Source organism: Nuphar pumila, chromosome 10, assembly GCF_984573655.1.
Source record: "Nuphar pumila chromosome 10, dmNupPumi1.hap1.1, whole genome shotgun sequence".
In the NCBI taxonomy this organism is placed as follows: domain Eukaryota; kingdom Viridiplantae; phylum Streptophyta; class Magnoliopsida; order Nymphaeales; family Nymphaeaceae; genus Nuphar; species Nuphar pumila.
Genome location: NC_143258.1, coordinates 103776136 through 103802494, shown reverse-complemented (window position 1 = coordinate 103802494; position 26359 = coordinate 103776136). Strand labels below are relative to the sequence as shown.

General features: G+C 37.5%; 1 protein-coding gene across 1 annotated transcript; it reads right to left on the bottom strand.

Moving 5' to 3' along the window:
- Positions 1-740: 740 nt before the first annotated feature.
- LOC149827715 (serine/threonine-protein kinase Nek2-like) lies at positions 741-26359 on the bottom strand. Its single transcript, XM_090018563.1, has 16 exons — positions 26100-26359; positions 24719-24844; positions 24545-24611; positions 22063-22128; positions 20501-20547; positions 20349-20394; positions 20158-20238; positions 19999-20041; positions 19852-19901; positions 18635-18716; positions 18489-18538; positions 11076-11149; positions 10330-10381; positions 3140-3292; positions 2250-2954; positions 741-1641 (listed from the first exon to the last, which is right to left on the bottom strand). Exons 2-16 carry the CDS (start codon positions 24802-24804, stop codon positions 877-879), a joined length of 2367 nt encoding a protein of 788 aa, XP_089874689.1. The 5' UTR covers positions 24805-24844; positions 26100-26359; the 3' UTR covers positions 741-876.

The following is a 26359-nucleotide window of genomic DNA, read 5'->3' as shown; positions in this document are numbered from 1 at the left end:
ATACATAAGCTATGCCGACACAATAATTAAATTAGCTAATTACTATTATAGATATGTTACAAACAAGAATAAATCAATGTTATCCCTTGTCTTATTCGTTTTATTATATTTAGAGTTGGACATGTGCAATAATTTTACGAGATGTAGCAGACCGTGTTAAACGCACCAACAATGCATATTAGAAACCTTCTTGATACATAAATTTCTATGTTTTTTTTTTGTGAAAAATGCATTTCTCCTAACATTTGCACTACCGTCCACATTAACATGCTCTCAGCTGACAAATTTTTTTCCATAACAAAAAAAATGCAACATAACATAGTATGGCAACATATTGGTCACATGTTATAGCATCAAGTCCTTTGGAAATACTAAACCAATTGGCGACGCTCAACAAGCGCCTATACTGTTCTAAATTAGCAAATGCATTTGCACTTACATATAGGTCCAAAGTCCTAACAGCTTCATCACAACACTTAATCGCCATTTTCCTTTACAATCTTTTTCACTAGAAGATAATCATCAGCATCATCACTCTTATCACGATAATCAACATCATTAGCTTGATAGAAATACATGAAATTACCAACCAAATAAAAGATGAAACAAAATGTTTGAAAAAAAAACTTCTAAAGGTTCCCCTTCGAGTTCTTTTCTCCAATTCTGCATTTATAAGATCAACGTCTTGTTTACTTCTAAGCATTAAGTTCGTGCTCTAATTTCACGAAACAGTTTGCACCTTTGTTAGATTGTAATTAGCCTACTTCATAAACCATTTTGGATAATGATTCGGAGCAAAGGTGAGTAGATAAACAGATGTTCCTTAAAAACTAATGAGAGAGAGAGATGAAACATTCCCTCTCAACTCCATGTAAGTTAATGATCCAGCTTCATAGTTCCCTTGAAGCTCTTTGTCAACCAGATAGCTGTCTCCCTAGGAGAAACCTTGCCCGGCCCAAAAGGCTTCAGAAGTATCCCCAGTTCTTCAAACCTTTCCTGCTGCATCAGCTGCGCGCTGAACTCTAGCAGCCCTTCCAATGCCTCAGCCCTCTGCTGATACGACCCAGTATCCAACCGCTGATATTGTGAATCTGTAGAAGGCCCGCTGGAACACACCCCATCCCCATCGCCATCAACTGATCCCATGCAGCATGGGCCGTGCCTTATCAAGCGCACAACCTCGTCGAACCCGGGTTTCCCGGAACTCTCATGTATCTTGATCGTATGTTTTTCTTGTGTCATGGATAGGTCACCTGAGTTTGATGAAGACCCTTGCATGGATGAACTTGCGGGTTTTGCGTATTTGTTATGAGACTTGTGAGTAGTAAAGAGAGAGTCCTCGGTGGATAGTAATGGGAACTCTGCAATCCTGTCTATCCTAGGAGCATTGACAGAGACATCAGGCGAATCAATACGCCGAAGAAGGCTGATGTTGTGTTTGACTGGCTGGCATGTCTTCACAGCTCTTGTTGAAGGTGACTCGGCTGATACCAGTGGAGTAATGAACGTATGCCGGATACTTGGCGTTGCAGAACCATTGTGAATGCAAGGTGTCTGAGAAGCTGTTTTTGTGGGTAGTGGTAGTGATGCCCTACGACTGTACCTACTGGATTGATCGCCTGGAGTCCGTCCTGTCGGAAGCTGCAGCAAGAGAAAACAAACCTTCATGGCTTTGTATAGGAGCAAAAACACTAAATGAGCTGAGCACAACCACTGATTCCCACTCCAAACTCCAAGCACATTGACTCAAGCAGAGTCAAGAAATGCTCCCCGTTAAATATTTTAGTTGCTGATACGTCAGCAAGACGAATAAACTACTCACACAGGTATGTGGTTGCAGGTACAGAATAGAACAGAGTTACAAACGGTGAGACATGGAAGTTTGTAAAAAGAAGGGTACATGGGTACACACGCACACATACATTCAGAAACGAACAATGATGTTATATTTTACAAGATGCTCAAAAGAAGTTATAGACTGTCAAATACAAACTGAAGTCTAAAGCATGTCATAAGTATGTACGATGTACTTAATTAATAAATAATGATCAACATGTATACAGTTAATGCCAGGCACTTTTAGTGTCGATCAGATTGGATCATACGATGGATAAAATGGGCTGTTAAAAACCTAGATGACCCATACCCAAGAACCTAGAAACGCAATGAACATGACATCAGTACGAAGGCTCGGTACAAGTACCCTGTTACATAACAAATAAACAATTTCTAAGAATTAGATGACTTACAGATTCTCGGTTCAGGCCAGTCCTTGTGAGCTTTGGCAATGATGATCTTTGGGGTGTAGAGCAAACAGGTGTCTGAGGGTGCACAAAAGGAGTTGATCTAGGAGTTGCTGCAACATGGGAGCTCTTTGCATATAAAGGTCTCCTGGAGTTGGTTTCTTCAGAATAGCTGCAAACATCTGATGACTCACTCACCCCAGGCTTCAGAAAACTTGGACTATCATATACTTTCCTCTTAGCAAATCGAACATCATGCTCATTATCAGGATCACAAGGTTTCAAAATTTTTTCATCACTGAATGATTGCCTCTTCTCTTCACGATTGATTGGAATGTATTTGTCTTCTACCTCATATAATCTAAAATTGCCAATGTTATCTACATGAGAACACATTTCTGGACTATGATCACCACACCAAACTATCTCTTCTGTTTTAATACTTTCCACATCCTCCAGATTACTTGGACGTGCTGCAGCATATCCAGGTGGGTGAAATAAAAGAGAACGACTCAACTGGCCATATTTGAGATGGATCTTGAGAACATATGGCTGAAGGACTGGATGCCTCAGAAGATCAGCGGCCTGATAAGTTGATGAGTCAGTTGAAATCAAAGTTTGACACTTAGTTGGAACTACTATAATAATGGATAAAAGGTTCAGCTCATGAGCAGAAACCATTAGAAATCTTGCCCAATGCAAGACAAACAGCTGAACAGTCCATCCATAAATGTCAAATTTAAAAGTTCACGTCAGGCTAGTATTTCAATAGGCAGCCGTGAATGTTATCCCATCAGCATGAATTTGTTAAAATATAGCTTGCGTATGGATCTGAATCCAGATCCATACGCAAGGTATGTTAATGAAACACATGCTGTATTTTTCTCATTAATGGCATCCTTGTAATATCTATGATTATCCAGATTACTTGGACGTGCTGCAGCATATCCAGGTGGGTGAAATAAAAGAGAACGACTCAACTGGCCATATTTGAGATGGATCTTGAGAACATATGGCTGAAGGACTGGATGCCTCAGAAGATCAGCGGCCTGATAAGTTGATGAGTCAGTTGAAATCAAAGTTTGACACTTAGTTGGAACTACTATAATAATGGATAAAAGGTTCAGCTCATGAGCAGAAACCATTAGAAATCTTGCCCAATGCAAGACAAACAGCTGAACAGTCCATCCATAAATGTCAAATTTAAAAGTTCACGTCAGGCTAGTATTTCAATAGGCAGCCGTGAATGTTATCCCATCAGCATGAATTTGTTAAAATATAGCTTGCGTATGGATCTGGATCCAGATCCATACGCATGGTATGTTAATGAAACACATGCTGTATTTTTCTCATTAATGGCATCCTTGTAATATCTATGATATTACAAGGATAGTTGTATATCGGCTTCATATATAATATGGTTAGGGCTTGGAGGTCGAGCTATTGTGAGCCGCCCCAGCCATTGTGTTCTCTCTCTCTCCCTCTCTCTCTCATATTGTGTTATTGTGATATTGTGCATTTACAACGTGATGGTGGAGGAGAGTATTCATCGAACGAGTTTATTGCCTTTCTTCGGGATAAAGGAATAAGTCGACAGGTTTCTTGCTCTCATACTCCTCAACAAAATGAGGTTGCAGAGAGGAAACACAGGCATATTGTTGAGAGCGCGATGAGCATGTTACATGATAGCAATGTGCCCGTTAGTCTCTGGACAGAAGTTTTTCACACATCTGTTCATATCATAAATCGTCTTCCTATGGCACTTTTGGATCGGAAATCTCCCTATTATACTTTATTCGGGCAACATCCCTCTTACGATGATCTGCGTGTTTTTGGTTGTGTATGTTATGTACATGTTGATTCATCTCTGCGAAATAAGTTTCAGGACAAGGTTGTCAAGTGCAGATTTGTTGGGTATGCAGATGAATACAAAGGTTATCGATGCTATGATCCTACTACAAAACGTATTAGGACCTCCAGAAATGTTGTTTTTGACGAACGAAATTTTCAGGTCAATGACTGCAACGTTGCCATCTCGAGAATTAGAAGTATATGATCCATGGATGAGCGCAAATCTTTTTGCTAATACAGGAGAAACATGTCAGACAAATTGTCCTTCCTTCGGCTTGAGTAGGGAGTTGAATGACTCACAAATACATGTTGAATCATCTTTAGTTGAGTCTCCAGTTGAGTCACCCCCAGTAGAACGCTTCTCTGGGCAGATATACACTAGACGGGACAAAAATACAGAGCTGAGGAATGTGGAAAGCATCGCCAATGATCCGGCTCAAAGGCCGTCACGCATTAAGCATCCTATTCAACGATGAGTGAGTTATGAGACCTTCTCCCTTGATTTCCAGTTGTTTATGTCTCAGCTCACAAAACAGGCTGAACCCACTTGTTTTAATCAAGCTCTTCAATCCCGTCATTAGACTGAAGCTATGAATGAAGAAATGGAAGCTCTTCATGAATGCCAGACTTGAGAAATAGTCCCTCGGCCAGAAGGAAAGAATGTAGTTGGCTCAAAATGGGTTTATAAAACAAAGTATAAGCCTGAAGGAAACATTGACAGATATAAGGCACAACTTGTTGCTCGAGGATTCACACAACAATATGGTGAAGACTACGATGACACTTTTAGTCCGGTAGTCAAAACGGGTACTATTCGTGTCATCATATCCCTGGCAGTCGATCGAGGTTGGAGCCTTAGCCAGATGGATGTTAAAAATGCATTTTTGCATGGAACTTTAAAAGAAGAAGTATATATGAAGCAACCTCCTGGTTATGCCGAGAAGGATCCTACTGCCTGGGTGTGCAAACTAAGAAAATCTCTATATGGGTTGAAACAGGTGTCCCGTTCCTGGTTTGAAAGTTTCTCTATGATAATACAAAGTTATGGTTTTAGAAGATGCTCTCTGGATTACTCACTCTTTATTTTCCAAAAGGCAGACATTGTTATACTTCTTCTTATATATGTTGATGACATTGTGATCACTGGGAGTTCAGATAATCATGTGCAAGACGTGAAGCAGTTTTTAATGAAAACTTTCAAAATGAAAGATTTAGGGGAGTTGAGGTACTTTCTTGGTGTGGAAGTTGACAGACAACAAGACACATTGACACTCATGCAACAAAAATACACTCTTGACCTTCTGAAAAGAGCCGGGATGACGAATTGCAAATCAGTCAGTACTCCTAGTGTATTACATCAAAGGTTGAGCTCTGAAGATGGTCATCTTTGTGTCAACCCTACAATGTATAGAAGTCTCGTGGAAATGTTACAGTACTTGACCTTTACCAGACCTGATATAGTTTATGTTGTCAATCAGGTATCCCAGTTTATGCATGCTCCAACGGAGGGTCATATGGAAGCTGTGAAGCGCGCATTCTACGCTATTTAAAAAGAACTATAGGAGACAGACTTGTTTATCGCAAGAACAATAACTTGCATAGAGGACATGAACTCATCACTTATACAGACGCAGATTGGGCAGGGGATCCAGATGAGAGACGATCTGTCTCTAGATATTGTGTATATATTGGACACAATTTAGTGTCCTAGAGCAGCAGAAAACAAAAGGCAGTGGCACGATCGAGTACAGAGGCTGAATACAGATCGATGGCTGCAGGCACGGCAGAAGCCACATGGATTAGACACTTATTGAGTGATCTTGGGGAGACAATTATTCGATCTTTTCTTCTATGTGACAATCAAAGCGCAATAAACATTGCATGTAATCCTATCCAGCATAGCAGAACGAAGCACATTGAGATTGATCAACATTTCATACGGCAGAAAGTCGATATGAAGGAGATAGAACTACGTCATGTTCGAACAGAAGATCAAGTGGCAGACTTGTTTACCAAGGGGTTAACAGGACGTCAATTTTGGCTATTGAAGAGCAAGTTGTACATGATCCAAAATCACGTACAACTTGAGGGAGGGTGTTAAAATATAGTTTGCGTATGGATCTGGATCCACATCCATACACATGGTATGTTAATGAAACACATGTTGTATTTTTCTCATTAATGGCATCCTTGTAATATCTCGGATATTACAAGGATAGTTGTATATCAGCTTCATATATAATATGGTTAGGGCTTGGAGGTCGAGCTATTGTGAGCCACCCCAGCCATTGTGCTCTCTCTCTCTCTCTCTCTCTCTCTCTCTCTCTCTCTCTCTCTCTCGCCCTGTTTCCTGTAGATGTTGTACCAGATGTAAAATCTGATAGAATTCAGGTCCACTCAATTATCCATTGTTTAGGTAACTTAAGAGATTCATAATCCTGAGGCATGAATGTGTTGCCACATAAACAATAAGAGAGAAAAAAATAAAAAAAGCCCAAAATGGGCCTTGATTTTTGTTTCTAGTGCAGGGAAAACATTAACACTTTGACACCAGAACATGAGCGGTGGTCCATGATAATGCATGAAATGCATTATAAATTAAGCATAACATGCATGTCATTATTCATATTTTTAGAATTAAAACTCATGTTTATGTTGACTCAAGTCATAGAAAGCTACGTTTCAAATTTCGTCTAATTCTGAGTTAAATTGGTGAAGTTATGAGCTTTTTTGTGTAATGGAGTGAATCCAGATCCAGACCCATATAAGAATGACGAATTTTTGGATTAGATTGGATCACATTGACCCAATCCATAGATCTATTCACGTTTTTCCAAAAGAGGCACCCAACAATTTCTGAGAAACTTTGAGTGTTTTTGAAAACATAGTTTCATAAGAGTGTTTCTAAAATAATAAAAAGTATGAAACAAAGGAGGGGGGGGGGGGGGGGGGCTCATTCTGATTTTTGTCCAGAACTTTGAGAAATCCTCCACAACACCAGCCACCTCCATTTCTCATCCTCCATCACCGTTTCGTCGCACCGAGGAGCTTTCCGGGTGTTGAGTTGTCGAGGAGTTTTCCGGGCGTCTTTCATTTCCTCCTTTCCATGTCTTTTTGTATGTTTTATTTTTGTGTCTAGTTTCTACTAACTTCCAATTTTTGTTTGCAGCACTACAACAGCCATTGAAGGAGCTTTATCTCCGCACCGAGGAGTTTTTCGGGCCCTCAAGCGAGCCGAGGAGTTTTTCGGGCTCGTCCTTCTTTCCCACCTACTGTCCTTCGAAACACCGACCATTGTTCCTTCTATGAGTTACTGAAAGTTGCAGACCTTCTCATAGGATTAGAAGAAGTCGTGGGAGGCCTCAAATCTTAGACCAAGCGTAGATCGTCCGGTAAGATCCTCGTTTCCTTGTTTTTTTTATTTTTCTTGTATTTGGTGAAAATCGGCTAGACTATGTCTAGCCGTTTTTGATGTTGCAATTTCTTTTTGTGTTTTGATTCTTTCAGCAGTTCAAAAAACGTAAACCCAACTTTTTGATAGCCTAAGATCGAGTCTTGAAGTGTTTGATTGTTTAGATTTTTTTTTTTTCTTAGTTTGTTGTTTAGCCCAAAATTGGTTTTCTTTTGTTCCATTGTAAAGTCGAGTTCCATAGGTGTTGTCATCTTCTCCGAAGAAGATGACAACCATTGTTGCTCAGTCAAGCTTTTAATTTTAGTAATTTTAATTAGGTTTAGTAATATCTTAAATCTAGATTTAGTGCATTTAGGACAATACGTTTTTAGTAGTTAATAATTAGCATATGCATTTTCTTTAAGACAAATTAGCTAGTCATGTTTTGTCTTCTTTTCATTCCAAGTTGGTCCATGCATTAGTTACTTTAAATATCATATAGGTTAGAGTATAGTTAGTTTAGTTTAATATAATTTGAAAATATCGAATTTTTATGAAGGGTGTTTTGGGAATTTCCAAGTGTTAGGCGATTTTGGTATTTAAGAGGGGTTTCCAATTTTCGTGAGGTTTCATTGTGGAAAGTTTGAGTCTTCCTTGAAGACCCAGCCTAGAGAGGATACCACCATCTTTATATTAGGTAAGAGCATTTAAATTTTAAATCTCTTAGTATTCAATGTGGTTTGATTTTGAAAGGAGATCATCTCCTTAATTAGGAGATTAATTCAAGAAAATGTGTGGGCCCACTTGGGGCTGGCGTTTTTGGTTCAACAAAGTCAAGTATTCTCCTAAGGAAAGAATGTATGGGACCCACCTCAATCCAAGCCAGTCTAATTAGTCATTAATGACCCTTTCTCTTAGTTAGGTTAGTATAATATGCATGATTTCATATTTCATCGATTTAGGAAGCTTGACTTAGACATTTTTACTAATTGCATGTCATTTACTAATTAATCTTACATATTAGTTAGGTTAGTTAGATATTTGTAATTAACTTTTCCTTTCATTTTATTATTTACTTAAATGTTAAGTAGGTCCCACATAGGGGACGGTTCATAGTAGGTAGCATTTAACTTCCTTCTAGTGTGTTATTTAGGTAAGTGTTTTTTTATATGCATGTTTTACATTTCATATCTTTTAATTTTCGTAGTGCTTAAGTAGGATTCATAGTGATTAATATTGATATTAGTTGAAGCATGTGAATTAGGTAAGTCTTTCATTTACATTTTCTTATTATTTCATGTTAATTAAGAATTAAAATAGCATAATAGTTATTTTCTCAATTTCTTTACTTACATTGGTTATTAGGCTTTTCATTTTGAGTATAGTTTGAGTACGTCCCACATAGGGGAGGACTAACATCCGTGTGCATTCACCTTAGCTAACATCTATATTAACTTAGGTTTGTCCATTTAGCCTAGTCGTTTATTGACTTGAATGTTAGAGTTAATTTAATTCCTTCAAAATAATTTATGTTTTCTTTTTAGATTTAATTTGATAGCATATTTAAAATTTTGATTTCTATAGTTTACCATAGTTGTAGGTCTGATATGTCTATTTATTGAATTTGCATAATGTCATTAGTGCATGAATTGATTTATGTTTACTTAGTAAGGAATTGATTTTTGAACCAGAAACTTCAGTCAGTTGCACTCATCATTTTATGTAAAAATTTTCAGAGTTTTGAACTCAAACCGGTTCCATTCTCTTCATTCACGTGTCCTCTGAGTGCCGACCAAATTTCAACTCATTCGAAGTTGATTTGGTCAGGTATTTAAGCATTTTTCAAAAACTGGTTTATCAGAGAATCGCATTTCGGGACAGGCCAAATTTCAAAATTTAGGTATTCTTGAAACGCTAATATCTGGAGATTTTGGACGAAATTCTAAGTTTTGTAAAAAGGGTATGATTCCTGCACGTGTCAGGAATCCAACAAAACAAATTTCATCAAATTTGGATTCCATTTGACCCCTCAAATTACCTGTTTTCTAAAGTCTGGCAGAAAGACGATTCTGCACTATAACGAGGGCAAAACAAACATTTCAGTAGTTAATGAGATTTATGTTGCTTTTTGTATTTTTCTGCAGCTTACATAGTTTAATTGTATAATTTAGGGTAGCCAGTATTAGAATAAATTAGTTGTTTTTATAAAATTAGCAGAGTAGTATTGTTTTTATTTAAATTACAAATTAATTGTCAGAATTATTGTTAGAATTAATTTTAGTTATAGTTTTGAATTAGCTGTAGTAATCTTATTTTCTAATTTTAATTTATTTATTTGTCTTTTTATAGGTTTACAAGCATACTGTAGGTCAAAAGGCATTTTTATGCCAATGGATTAAATGCAATACTTGCAAAAGGACAAAAATACCCTTTTGGACTTGAAGGAGTGCTCGAGCAGCGTAGTTTAGATTTAGATGTTCTTAGTTACTTTTTGCTTATGTTATTTAGCTTTTTACTTGTATTGTAAACATTTTAAAGTATTAATAAAGTGAAATATTTAAATTTGCATATTGAATATCATCTCGTTCCTTGTGGATTCGACCCGTACTCACCACAACTGTGGAAGTTTGGTTTTTATATTTGGTGGCCAATTTTCCAAAACATTTATTGAAAATTATCTTTTTAAAATCATTGCCTAAAAAGGTCCAACCAGTCCACATCAGTAAGATGTTCTGAGTCCTTAAAAGCATTTACGTGCATGGACATGAATGTTCACTTCAGACTACTATAAGGTCTTTAGTATAAGAAAAAAGAAGATACTGTAAAGATGAATTCAGTACATACACTTGGCCGGTGCTCTGGGCTTTTCCTCAGCATGCTTTTTATGAGGCCCCTACTGAAAAATTCACAGAAAATGACATCTCAAATATACTGAGTGCAAGGCAAGCATAACATATCCATATCATCTCATAAAGCGAGTAAATCAAGATGAATTAGAAGTAAAAATCTGAAAATATAATGACTGAAAATGTCACTTTTCTTTCCTTTTCCAAAAGATAAAGGAGATAAAACATTAGTCAGCAGATAACTCTTTACATTCTAAACATCAAGGCTATCAGATTTATAAGAATTTGAAGTCCATGGGTACTACTGTAGAGGCTTGTAGCAAAAGTTGGAGATAAAGGGCAGCATATAACTCAATATTACAACATGAAATAATAAATTAGAACAAATCTGAGAAATACGAAATAATCAAGGAATTTCTAGCAACATGTTCAAAGACTCCAAGCATGTAATTTCAGAACACAGGAATATGATACCTAGAACTTTTTTTTCAGAATAAGCCAAAATCTTATTCAAATTGGAATCCAGACGAGTACAAGTAATGAGATGTCACTAATCAATGATATCTAGAAACATGAGGCTCCTAACAAAGTTTAACATATTAAATGGTTAAAAAGTATATTTATTTGAGCATCCACCAAGTGAAAAAAGTGAACTAAATTCACATTCATGTTCAAGGCTGTGGCATGCATTTCAAGATTGGTGATGATGACAATCAATATAACTGATAGAGGTATAAGACTTACAATGCACCAGAATACATGCTTGGAAGGGGAGACACGATCGACTTGTTTATTTTATTGATCAGTGCTTGCATATCCTGCAAGGATAGGATGCCAATGTAAATCCATGAAGAAAGCTAAAAGTATCTGCCACATATACAGACATCTAAAAAGTACACTTCTTGATAAATGAAAAGCCATGCACATGGGAACACAAAAGAGAAACTACAAGGGTGATAAAATGTAAGCAATCACAGAGCAGATAAAGATGTTGTGGCATCCAAACAACAACGTTACTATCAGAATAAGTAGGCTCATGATTGTGCAGTGTGAGGACTTCTTTAATTTCTTTCATACAACTAACCATTTCTTAAATCTATTTTGTGTTTCAGACAAACTTAAGATCTAATGGGGCCATGCTGGATAACATAGAGGCCATGTTGGCCAAGTGAGATGAGCTAATTTATCATATTCATCCAAAATTTGATCATCAATAAATCTGTGTTAATCAAGGAGTTGGCCATTTACCTTAACTGAAAGCTAGTTATTGTTAAATTGTATCTCGTTTTATTGTACACACACACACACACATATATATATATATATATATATATATATATATATATATATATATATAAAGAGAGATACATATACATATATCATACATATATGTATATGTATCTATCATTATATATATATATATATATATATATATATATATTATTTTCACATCATGTAAACCCCCAGGGGTATTTTTGTCTTTTCTTCTTTTTACGCATATCCACATTAGTGTATATGTTTGTAACTTTCTTTTTTCTTTTTCCTTCTTTTCCTTTTTTTTTATTCCTTTTTCTTTGTTGACTAAGTCAACTTGGAGGGGGTCCAAACTAGACGTTGGACCCCTCCAACAATTAGATTTCTAACCGTTGGAGGGGCTCCAATGTCTAGTGGGAGCCCCTCCAAGGTTCTCTCTTCTTATAAATAGGGGAGAACCCCCTTCTTAAATGTTATTCAATGCTTGGAGCATTGTTCTCCATTGTTCAATAAAATTCTTTATATTTTTGCATTTGTGTTCTCTTTTTGTACCTTGGGTACATTTTGTTCTAAGTGTTCTTGTGCCTTTGTGAACATTTCCCTTTGTGGTGGTTGTGCTTTTTATGCACATTATCTCTTTTGAAATATTTTCACATGGTATCAGAGCAAGGTTAAAGCTTGAAGATCGTGTTATTCCTCGTATTTGCAAGTGCCTCAAAAAGTGTGCCTTTGGTGTCTTGGTGAAAGGCGTGGGGGCTTCTCTTCCTTCAATACTTTTGGAAGTTTTTTACGCCAAGTAAGATTTGAAAGACCCTTAGTGGTACGTATTTTTTCTTCACTCTTTCTTCTCTAATGGGTGAAAAAGAGTCTCATTTTTCATTTAGTTTTAAATTAAATGACTCCAACTACCATGTTTGGGCCGGGAATATAGAGGCTCAAATTAAGGGGAAAGGTCTTTGGGGATACGTCAAAAGAACCATTCCCGAACCTAAGATCACCATTATTGAGAGTGGTGAAATCAAAGTTCTTGATGGTGAAGAGAGAGAAAAAGCCTTTGAAGAATACAATAAAACGCATGAAGAATGGGAGATGAAGAACTACAAAATTCTTTCATGGTTCTTTTCTTCTGTTGAAACGAAAATAAATGCCAATATTTTGAAGTTTAAAAAAGCTTTTCAAGTATGGGAGTATCTTGAAAGAATGTATACTTCAAGAGATTTGTCTCATAAATACTATCTCCAAAAGAAGGTTTTAACCCTTCAACAAGGAGAAATGTTCGTTAGAGAATATTTTGCCGAGTTATCCACTATTTGGGATGAACTTGCTCTCCAAGAACCTAAATGGAGTGGAGAGGCCATTGAATTGAAGGCCAAACAATTAGAAGATGATCATTTCTTCAACTTTTTAAATGGGCTTAGACCCGAGTTCGAACAAACTAGATCCTCCCTCTTGTCCTCTTTCTCTTCTCCTCCGCTGGAAGATGTGCTTACCAAACTAAGTGGAGAAGAAACTAGATTGGGATGAATAAAACCAATCTAAGTGTGTTGGCCGTTCCCTCTCAGGATGAGGATGAGGGTGCTTATACCGTCTCAAGACCGGAGAATAATGTTAAAACTTATAAATTCCCTCATTTCAACAAAAATCAAGGAGGAAGAGACAATGGTGGGCATTATGGAAGAAGAGATTATAGTAAAATCATATGCCACTTTTGCAAAGAACCAGGACACATTAAACCGGTATGCCCTAAATGGAAAAAGATGGTGGCTATGTCTACAACTTTCCAATGGGTTATCTCTCAAATGATTTCAAAAGTTATATTGAAAATAATGAGATTGTTCATCAAATGTCTTGCCTCAAAACACCTCAACAAAATGGGTTAGCCGAACGAAAACATAGACATATAATAGAAACTACAAGGACTTTGCTTATTTCTCAAAAAAATCCAAAAAGATTTTGGGCCGAAGCGGCTCTTACATCGGTTTACCTCATAAACAGACTTTCATCCAAAAATTTGAATCAAATATCTCCATATGAAACCTTGTATAAAAAAGAATCCGACTACAATAGGTTAAGAATTTTTTGTTGTAAATGTTTTGTCCTCACCGACAAGAATGACAAACTACCTTCTAAAGCTATTCCTTGTGCGTTTTTAGGATATTCGAAAACACAAAAAGGTTTTAGGTGTTATGATATTAAAAATGATAAACTATATGTTTCAAGAAATGTAACCTTTTTAGAAAACATGAGTGGTTTTGAAGAACACAAAACTCATAAAGATAATGTTGATTACTCTTTCTTGTTTGAACTATTATTTGGAAATGAGGACTTTTTTAGCGATGATGAATTGAATGAGAATGAGGATATAAGTGAAAGTATTCCTCAACCCATCTAACATGAAGAAGAAATGATTGTTGAACCAATTACCTATACACAGAGATAAAAGTACTTTTAAAAGTGCGATAGAGAAATATAGTGACCTTAGTGAACCTTCCAACCATTCTCGAAGAACTGAAAGATCTAGGAAAAATCCTTCTAGATTTATATCCTGAGTTTTTTTCTCCAAAAACATAGGGCATGTCTTAGTGCCATTCACTCATATAAAAAACCTAGAAATTTTGAAGAAGCTAAGGAAATGATAGAGTGGAGGGATGCCATGGACAACGAACTTAGAGCCCTCAATAAAGCCAAAACTTGGGTCTTTCAATGTCTTCCAAAAGGAAAGAAAACAATAGGATGTACATGGTTTTTTAAAGTCAAAACCAAGAGTGATGGCACTCTTGAAAGATATAAAGTTTGCCTTGTCGCAAAAGGATATAGTCAAGAATACAACATTGATTACGAAGAAACCTTTGCCCTTGTTGCACGGATGATCACTGTAAGATGTTTGATCACCATTGCATATATTAAAAAATGAAACATTTACCAAATGAATGTTAAAAATGCTTTTTTAAATGAGAACCTTAATGAAGAAGTTTACATGAATGCTCCTCCTGGCATGGTCGTGCTAAAGGGAAAAGTTCTTCGCTTGCGAAAAGCGCTCTATGGTTTAAAACAAGCTCCTAAGGCTTGGTATGATCGATTTAATGAAGTAATGGTTCAAGATGGTTTTACATCATGCTATACTGACATTGTTCTGTATGTCAAAAAGTCTAATGCAGGTATTGTGATTTTACTATTGTATGTTGTTGTATGCTAATGATATGTTGATAACAGGTAGTGACATAAAGGGCATCAAAAGTATTAAAAACACTTTAAAAGAAAGGTTTGAAATGTCAGACTTGGGATATCTGACATACTTTCTTAGTATCGAGGTAGCCTACTCTCATAGAGGCTATTTTTTGTCTCAAACTAAACTTGTATATGAGATTCTTGACAGATCAGGTATTACTGATGATAAAATTTGTAAGACCCCTGAAATGGTGGGATAAAAAATGAAGATCGATGATGGGACACTTTTGGAGGATCCCACTCCCTACCGGCAACTTGTGGGGTCCCTAATGTACCTTAGCATCACAAGGCCAGACATCTCACATGTCGTGCACACTATAAGCCAATTCCAGCATGCCCCTACATCCGTCCATATGGGCGTCGTTCTACGCATTGTTAGATACATAAAAAGAACTTTAAACAAGGAAGTTTTTCTTTCCTCATCTTCTGAGTTAAATTTAATTGCATATACTGACTCTGATTGGGGAGGTGACCCAAATAATCGTCACTCCACTGCAGGTTTCTGCATTTTTTTAGGTGAATCTCTGATCTCATGGAGATGCAAGAAACAACAAAAGGTGTCTCTATCATCCACATAAGCAGAATATTGAGTCATAGCCTCAACAACCATGAAAATTGTGTGGATTCATCAACTACTACAAGACATGAGGATTCAAGTCCAAGGACCCACAAAATTATGTTGTGATAATAAGAGTGCAATCTACATTGCTAAAAATCACACGTTTCATGAACGCACAAAGCATGTTGAGATGGACTGCCACTACGTTAGAGAAGCATATTTGCAAAAAGTTATAGATCTTCCTTACGTCACCTCAGAATATCAATTGGCAGACTTCTTCACCAAAGCGCTTTGCTCACCAAGATTCAACTTTCTTCTCGGCAAACTCTCGGTCATTGCGCCCTAAGTTTGAGGGAGGGTGTTAAATTGTATCTCGTTTTATTGTACACATATATTTATATATATATATAAAGAGAGATACATATATATATATATATATATTATTTTCACATCATGTACCCCTAGGGGTATTTTTGTCTTTTCCTCTTTTTATGCATATCCACATTAGTGTATATGTTTGTAACTTTTTTTTTCTTTTTTCTTTTTTATTTGTATCCAAGATTCAACTTTCTTCTCGGCAAACTCTCGGTCATTGCGCCCTAAGTTTGAGGGAGGGTGTTAAATTGTATCTCATTTTATTGTACACATATATTTATATATATATATATATATATATTATTTTCACATGTTCATATCGCCGACCCCAATTGTTTTGGGATGAAGGCGTAGTTGTTGTTGTTGTATATATTATTTTCACATAATGTAAACCCCTAGGGGTATTTTTGTCTTTTCCTCTTTTTACGCATATCCACATTAGTGTATATGTTTGTAACTTTATTTTTTTCTTTTTCCTTCTTTTCCTTTTTCCTTTTCTTTTCCTTTTTCTTTCTTCTTTTTTCTTTGTTGACTAAGTCAACTTGGAGGGGGTCCAAACTAGACGTTGGACCGCTCCAACGATTAGATTTCTAACCGTTGGAGGGGCTCCAACGTCTAGTGGGAGCCCCAACAAGGTTCTCTCTTCTTATAATTAGGGGTGAACCCCCTTCTTAAATGTTATTCAATGCTTGGAGCATTGTTCTCCATTGTGCAATAAAATTCTTTATATTTTTGCATTTGTGTTCTCTTTTTATACCTTGGATACATCTTGTTCTAAGTGTTCTTGTGCCTTTGTGCATATTTCCCTTTGTGGTGGTTGTGCTTTTTGTGCACATTATCTCTTTTGAGATATTTTCACAGTTATTTGGAGAATTCTAGCAGCCAACCATGTCTATTCAGATATTCGGTGACACCAACACTGACATGTTGGGCACTACAGTTGATCTATGTCACATGGGTGCGGGTGCGGCACTTTCAAAAACCTTGGGTGCGGGGGTGCGGCAAGGGCAAAAATGTAATATATATATATAGAAGGGGTTCCCCTCGGCGCGGTCAGCAGGCGCGGGGGGGGCGCCCCTAGCGGGGGGTTATAGGGGGGCAGCGCCCCCCCCCCCCCCCAAGATTTTTTTTAAATTCTGCGGCCCATTTCATAGGGCAAAATTTTAAAAAAAAACCAAAAAATGGACCGAAATGACCCTGGGTGCGGTCAACGCACCCGGTGCTGCACCCGCACCCATGTCGAGTCGCGTCGACGCTGGTGCGGCACCCTGCTAGCCGAATCCCTGTGACTTTGATAGTTCATTCAGTGTTCAAGTCCTATTAGGCTTTCAATTTTGGGAATTTAACATGCTTTGTTATGATTAATCTTATTAATTTGGCATCAAATCATGAGCATCCTGATGACTGAATTATCACAACCATATCTTTAGGATTATATTTTAATCATCAAATAAAGAACAACGTAAAATACTATTATGTTATTTTCTTCTTGTCTCATATATTATTACTGGTTTAACACCCTTTCTTTGTAGTTCATAGGACAAAAATGCATTTCTCCTTTTAGCATGCATATTATTCATATGTGTATGTGTACATTCCCATGTCTAGCATTTTAAGCCTCAACCTGTCCAAAGCTGACACATGTATCCATGACTAGGTAAGAAACTGTGACGCAGTCATCATTTGTTATAGAAGAGGCAATGATGAAGGCGATCCCATATGGGAACCACCAGTCTCTTAACATGTAGAGTACCTTCTTTCTCTATCTCAGGACTGGCTGGCAACCTCGCCAAAAATACACACTCCACTGATACTATCAGTAAAGGAACCTTCTGGACATTGAAGTGTTGAGCAAACAAAACAAAACAAAACCTGCCGAGACCAACACATGCCTGTCTCCCCAGACCGAGTATTCCCTTTACTGGACATGTTCCATTGTTGAGACAAATCCCTTGACACTCCAGATTTTTGTTATTGCATGACAAGATCTTACACATCAAAAACCTACAATTCTGTGATTCTCAAAAAGAAAAATAAATGGTGTAGAAATTCTGTCTCCAATTGGCACAACAATCCTCAAGTGTGGTTGTTACTGTCTATAGCATTCACAAGAGTCCAAAACATGCAATTCACTTTTATCTCGAACAAAGACGGCATAACATGAGCTTGACATCATCAAACAACATCTAAATGTCCTGAAGCATTAGCAATATTTTTGTAATATTTAAACTATATTTTCTCATTCACACAAAAAAAATCCATAAAAGGCAACCATCAACAATGTTCTTTGTGAAAACAATATTCTCTAATCAATTGGCATTCATCTGAATCAAACTAAACAGTAAATATTCTTTGAAGGATAAACAGCAAGAGACACAGGAATTGTGCCAGTTTTGCAAGGGCAAATGAAAACTTTGACATGTCCAACTTACTGTCAGAAACATATTTTCTTTGCAATATGCCTTATACATCATACAAATATTATCATGACACCTTTTGTAAGTGTTCTTGAAATGTTATTACGAACATTGGAAAACCTGAACTTCATTTTGATACTAAAATAGTTCATATTTATTTTGGGCATTGCATCCAAAATTTGAATCCTTGCCACCAAAACATTTTGGTCAACTTTCTTCTACTTAACACAAGAACAATTGACTAGAAAAATTAGGTCAGGAAACCGTCATAGAAGAAAAAAGCAGTCCTTAATAGAGTGGACAATTGAGAGCAAGTAAACTTACAAATGCTTTAAATGCTGGCTTATGGGCAGTCATTTCATAGATGCAGCATCCTGGAAGCATGTATAATAAGCATCAATATTTAGGATATGACACAGACATGAAGGAAGAGCCAATGAATCCAAAGAGATGATAAAAACAAAGGATACCTAGCGACCAAATATCAGACTTAGTGCCATATGGAATATCAGCAAGAAGCTCCGGGCACATATAGCTGGGAGTTCCAACAACCTACAGTTTGAGCACAAAAGTCCAGGAGGAGAAAAAATGAAACAACAAGAAAGCAGCTAGCATTTGTCAGCTATAATTATCATTTTTTATCGTTTCCAAAAGACAGACAAGCAGACAATTTTACATCTGAAAAAGAAAGAACTTTTTACCATTTTACCTTCAAACAGACAACGCCAGAAAAGAAAGAATTACTTTTTACTATTGATTAAGGCAAAAATTCATTGAGGCAAAGCTATGTCACAGGGACTTGGCCAACTGGGAGCCGCACCCGCGTCGACGCGATGCAGGTGCGTGTATGGGTGCGGCACCCGGTGTGGTCAACCTGACCCTGGGTGCGTTGACCGCACCCAGGGTCATTTATGTCCAACTTTTGGATTTTATATATATATATATATATATATATATTTTTTTTTTTTTTTTTTTTTTGCCGCACCCCTGCACCCAAGTTTTTTGAAAGTGCCGCACCCACACCCATGTGACATAGAGGCAAAGGAAATGGTAGGTAGTGTCAAAATTTCCACCAACACCAAAAAAGTGAATACATTAGCTACTATGTCACATAAGTGTGGGTACAAAGGGTGTGACATGGCAGTTTCAAAACACTTGGGTGCACGGGTGATATATATATATATATATATATATATATATATATATATATATATATATATCGGGTGTTTGTCGAACGATGCCCGTCCGTTGAAATTTTGAAAAAAAGGGAATTAGTGGTGGTCCTTGACCGCCGCTAATTCCCTGAGCAGAAAAAATGCCTTTAGCGGTGGTCAGTGACCACTGCTAAAGGTGTTTTTACTCAAAACAAGTGTGCGCTGCTGATCGCACACGCGATCAGCAGCGTGCGCTTGTCCGACGTTACTATATATATATATATGTGTGTGTGTGTGTGTATGTGCGTACATATTTATGTATATAATATTAGACCAAACTGGACGTGGTTAGGGTTAACTGAGTTCAGTTTTGGACAGAAATGGACCCCGGTGCGGTTGACTGCACCTGACACTGCAGAAGCCGTGTCCAACTGTCGTGCCCATGCGGACGCAGGTGCAACACATGTGCATTGGCCTTCTAGAAGAGTCTGTGTTATATAGATTAGCTAAGAAGTTTGATCAAGAATACTTACCGAAGAAGCAAGATCATCAGAAGTCAACATTTTAGCAAGTCCAAAATCACCTGCACAAATTCCATGTAAGCAACACATATACTTGTGCACACATCTGCATATTAACAAGACTGGTCTGGCAGCATGCTAGTGAGGAGGAGATTTTACCTAACCGAATGTCTTGATCCTTCGTTAAAAATATATTTGAACACTGCAGCAATTGTGCAACACTATCAGTAAATAACAGCTTCAGGTCTCTCATACAATGAATAACAATGGCTAACAAGTTCAAAAACTAGCCACAAGATGGCCAGGAAATTTAAGTACCTTCACATCACGATGAAGAATGTGATTTGAATGCAAGTAGTCAAGTGCCATGAGAAGTTGTGTGAGCCATTTGCATAGTTTCTATTGCAAATCAAAAGTACAAGGATTAGTCAATAACTTAGTCAGTTGATTAGGCCAATCAGCTCCAAATAAATGCAGTCTAAACTGTAAAGGATACTAAAACAAGCTACCTCTTCTGGAAAGTGAACTCCATTTGTCTTCTTTATGGCTTCAGCCCTACATAAGTAAAATAAACAAGTTAAAGACTGGTAAGCAACCCATCAATGCTTGAAGCATCCCAATCTAATGGAAACGGAAACACATGAAGCCAGTGAGAACGTACATGTCTCCACCCTCACAATAACCTATAATGATGCACACGTAGCAACCCTGAAGAAAAACGAAGCAACAGGATATTAACTGAATATTGTAGTCAGGATCTGATTACATATTTTCAGTATGTGCATAGAGGACAATGGCCATTCTATACAAAATAAAAGCTTAGCATGGGTAGGAAGAAGAACAGAAATAATCAATTAAAGATGCTTGAATAAATGTTGCATGAGTAAAAAGAAATATAATGGTGCTTAATCTTTTAGCAGTAAAATATGTCATATGAAAACAAAGACAGAATCTAACACATGTCATCATAAAAATGAAAAAAATCCATGTACTACAATTAAAATCACCTATTTTATAACTGGTAGGCCAAGAAACGGTTTCATATTTTATTTTGTATTACATACCAAGGTAAGGTTAGTGATACATGATGAAGAATAATTTCGTATTCAGGCAAACACTGTGGTTGTCTCATATGTGGAAGGTCAACAATATTGAGGAAACAAACAAAAAGGTGAAGGACGATTTTGAAAAAAGAAACAAGAAGATATGCCTACAAAATTATACATGCAGCAGCAAACCAGATGACATTTTTCTCAAACATGACTACTTGGTATTGCAGCCAATAGATTTGCAAATCTAGGGTTTTCAAACTGTTCTCCTTAGACACCAACTGTGTAAGTTCCAGTATTTGCAACCAAAATTTATCCTCATTTTCATCCCAAATAATGGTCTATTATCTCAAGTGTACTATGCTAAGCAGTTCTCCATATCCATACTTCATGCAAGTGCTTCGCCCTCAACAGAAACTCGAACAAAAAAGGCCAATATAATGAGTTGACTGTGCAAAATCTTTATTTTCTAACAGTGTAAAGCTAACAAACCAGAGTTACCAGTCGAGGAAGCGGGAGCGGGAAGCGATACGGGAAGCGGGAGCGGGAAGCGAGGCACTTTCAAAAATTTAGGAAGCGGGGAAGCGTGGGACCACTTAGAAGAAAATTCTGAACCGTCTCGGAAGCGACCTAGGAAGCGAACCGGAAGCGACCTAGGAAGCGAACCGGAAGCGAGGGAGAAGCGAAAAAAATGAAAAAAATGGGGAAGCGAGAAGGAAGCGTGGGGGAAGCGAGGGGGAAGCGTGGGGGAAGCGAGGGGAAGCGTGGGGGGAAGCGCGCTTCCCATTTATGGGAAGCGCGTTTCCCATAAAAGGGGGACGCGCTTCCCATAAAAGGGAAGCGCGCTTCCCATAAAAGGGGGACGCTTCCCCTCACGCTTCGGAAGCGCGACGTTTCGCGCTTCCGAAGCGCGCTTCGGGGAAGCGCGCTTCCCCTTTTGCCTAGGCGCTTCCGGTAACTCTGTAACAAACCACAAGATGGAACAAGGTTATAACCAAAGATATGCTAGTGAAGCCCATTAGATTGTGCATTTAGAATGTAATTGCAACAATTGCAGGCAAACAGTGATCTTGTACAAAATGAATATGGTAAGAATTATAAAAAAAAAATCTAAGAACTATGGACAACAGGATAAGAGTAACAAGTGAACAACAAGATCTAAATTGATACTGACCTTTTCCACCCAAGAATCTCTATATTTCACAACAAATGGGTTTTGTACCCTTGAAATAAGCTCCATCTACAAGAACCAACAAATTAATTAGCACATCTTGCAAGAAAAACATAAAGAATACCAACTTCTATCTTTGCTGCTATTTAATGAACTCAAGGGCCATCCAACTTTTATCTTCCAACTTCCAGGTTCTCTATTTTGATTCACATCCCATAACCAGCAACCAGTGTTATTAAAAACGAGCCTCAAGGCGCAAAAAGCGTGCCTCGCCTCAAGGCGAGGGGCTTTAAGCCTTGAGACGCACATACAAAGTGCAAAAGCCCCGAGGCATGCGCCTCATACGCCTTGAGGTGCATGCCTCGAGGCGAGGTGCGCCTCACGCTGAGGCGTACACGCCTTAAGTTTTCGTGGTCAAATGAGGGTCAAAGCCCTCATTTGACCACAAAATAGGGTATCGGCTAGGTTAAAAAGCAATTTTAACCTAGTTCCTCCTTCATGAACGCTCTCCCTCTCCTCTCCCACTCACTTTCCCTCTCCTCTCCCACTCGCTCTCCCTCTCTTCATGCTCCTCCTTCGCCACCGTCGCCCACGTCGCCACCACTTCCACCGCTGCGCCCGCTCGCTCTCCCTCTCCCGGAGGTCAGGTGTGCTCTTTTCCACTGCTGGGATGAATTGATATCTTAATTATTTTGCTTGGGATTCTTGTGATTAATGTATCTATGAAAGTTAAATTGAAAATGGTAGCTAACCATATTGTTAAGTATGTGTTAGTCATCTTTTCTACTTGCTAGTTTAAACTCTATAGAGACACTTTATTTTCTTAAATTTCTGTAACTGCTAAGTTGAAGGATACCCTTGGATGAGATTCAACCCTGAGAGCCTGGGTTAAAGATAGTGCGACTGCTGGAAGCTATCACATGAAGCCCTAAAAATTATGTAGTTACTCATATGCTTATTTTGGTTGAGTTATTTTATTTTTTTCCCTTTGTGAAATTTCTGACGTAAGTTTTCAGTTTATGATTTCAATTCAAGAAGTTACCTGTCAATGTGTGATTTCACTGACTGTGCACTCCAGGATGTTCAATAAGAACCTTCAAAATTTGACACGGTCCTTATTGAACACTGATTTATATCCATTAATCACCTTTCCGTTTCCATTAATATATAAGTAAAACATGACACAGTCCAGCATATATATATATATATATATATATATATAGTCTTGTTTAAAGTGGGGATGTCAATAGTTTGAATATGGGGTCAGATACCAGCCATATTTGTAATGGGAATGATTATATGTTTTATAATCAGAGACAAAGTCATTAATTTTCTGTTATCAGGAAAGTAGAATTGTTATTAAGAGACAAATATATTAGCATTTGGTTGTTAATGCTAACATTCATTTTCTAATTATGACATGATGTTGTTAATGCTAATATGCATTTTGTTGTTAATGTTAATTTTTTATTGAATGAATGCTCATATTTTATTTCTTAGATACTTACATAGATCGAGTTGTTGCATTAATGTTACTTTTACATGTTAATCTCATATATTTTCAATATTTATTTGAGATTTTTTATTTCTTATTGGTTGTTGCTTCCTCAATAAAGCATTTTTTATTTATTTATAATTTTAGATATTTTAGATATTTTTTATAGTTTTTTTAAGTTAATTTTTTTTTAGGCTTACGCTTTACGCCTCGCCTCAGATTTTGGTGGAGCGCCTCGCTACGCCTCAAAGCTTTTCACAACACTGCCAGCAGCACAACAGATCAGGGCATCTGTCGCCAAATCAATGATCAGAAAATACCAAGATCTCTCGCTATCCACTTTTCACAAGCCTGACACAGGTAAATGGCATGCCTAGGTCAAATGTTTAACTGAGTCCATCTGGACCGATTTTGGAATCGCTTGTTAATTCTCATATATCGTACTAAGTGTATCTGAATTGTGTCCCGCTCCCGCATCTGTATCCATGTGGCATAGATTCTACTTTCTCATATTATGCCTATAACACAAAATATGTTTTATTTTACATTCCTAGCCTGAGGATTCGAGGTTGGTCATTGCTCTTACAAAACTTGGGCTCAAACATTAAGGACTCAAATACAGGCAAGTGGATAGTTTCTGACCCAGCTATTAAAGTTTCTTCAACACAAATGGACATGTTAAAGTCCATACAATATCAAAGAACACGAAGAAACAAGTATCTCCCATAAGCACGAATTAAAAACTATTAAGGCATATAAATCCCAAATAAGAGTTACAGAATGCAGTGGTACATCCCAAGGCACCACCACCAAACTTTTTTTGTTATGCATCCAAAGAATACACAGTTCCACCTCAGGAAACTGCAGTTTGTTACCCATGACCCACGACCACAACCTTTTTTCCAGTATTCACATGATCCCAACTAGTGAAACATCAATTTCAAACTTGAAACAAGCAAAGTAATCTTGCTGGTAAGGAAAAGAACCCACCTCTTGATGAGCAGACCTCCTGCAGCGATCAGTCTGACGAGCAAGACGAATTTTCTTCAACACATACCTTTAGAAATAAACATATAGATATAAATAAGTAAAAATTATGTGTCTCAGAACCAACGCAGAGAAGGAAAATTAAAACTCGATTAGCGGAAAAGCTGGAACTCTCACTTTTTCTTTTCTTGTTTATGTTTAACAAGCAGGGCAGAACCAAAAGCCCCCTTACCAATCTGCTCCAGTACCTCGTATTGATCCATTTTACCTCCGACCCAACCACAAAGTTCAGGCAGTTCAACCCTGACAAAAGGGCAAGCAGGAAAGTTAAACTGAAGGATACAGAGAGAAGGAAAGACTTACTACCAAAGGGGCATCCATATTTCGAGAACGTATATATATATATATATATATATATATATATATATATAGATAGATAGATAGATAGAGAGAGAGAGAGAGCAACAAACGCCTTCATCAACGGATCCCTCGAATGAAAAAGCAAATTGGCGAATTTGATGAGAGGAAAATGCTGAAATCCTTGGTTCACGAGATGGCATCCACACACAAAGTAACGACTTTCTTCAGAGAATCAAAAGCAAAACTCTAGCTATGTCTGTGGATCCCCCAAAATAAACAGAATATCTTAATCCCCAAGCATTTCAGGAAGAGACACTCACTTCGCCACACACAGACACGCAGAGAGAGAGAGAGAGCAAATCAACTAGAAAATGTAATAAAAAATGACCAAACCGAATCAACAAGGAAGAAAATGTAAGAAAAAAGAGACACCTCATAGAATAGAACATAAGAAAAGAAAAAACGAGAGCATTCACTCCATCAACTGCGAAAATAAATGAGCAAAAATCAACGAAAAATTTGTAGGGGGAACTGGATTTCTCCCTATTCCATCAAATATACCAAAAAACGAGCTAAAAAAGAAAAACAAATGAAATGTAAATAAGAAAACAAGAAAACAATTCATAAAACCAACAAGAAATTGCCGGAAGAACAAGATTTCACCTTATTCCATAAAAAAAGAGAGAGAAAATCAACAAGAAAATATAAGAAAAAACAAGGTTTCTCCTCAATCTTTAAGAAATACTTAAAAAAACTAACAAAATGCAGCAGAAATGATGCTGCTCTTTTCATCGAATACAAGGGGGAAAATGCAGAATGCATTAAGAAAACTAAAAGAAAAAACAAAATTTTCCGGATTCACTCAACCAAAAGAAGATGGAGAAAACGCATAAGAAAAAAATGCACAACCTAAAGAAACTGTGAAAAAAAATGAACATCAATCGACAAGAAAAAAAAAACTGGGGAGGTGAAATTTCAGCTATTTCCATCAAATAAACGAACAAATAGGAGAGAAAATGCAAGAAAAGTCACCGACACTATTCAGGGATCGCGATAAAAAAAAAAAAAGAGCACGTAAACCGTGACACAGGCGCAAGAAGAAAACGAGAGAAACGACGGAAAAAGAAAGGGAAGGATCAGGAGATCGCAATCTCCGGGAAGACAACCAAACGATAACCCAGAGAAAAAAAATCCGTACCTCCGTCGTGAGATCCGCTACAACCAGGGCTTCCCTCGCTCCATCCAGCGAAGCGAGATCCCCAACTCTCTGCCCGTGACGAACCAAACGCAGTGGAGAAAACAGAGCTTCTCCCATTCCTCCTCCTCTCCCTTCTTCCTTCTCCAGAGAGCGGCAAAGCACCGGAGGTAAAAAGCGAGTTCAAACTTCAAACCGTATTCCGACTTTTTGTCGTCGTCTTTTCCATCTTTTTCCTCTTTTTGTCGTCGTCTTTTCCATCT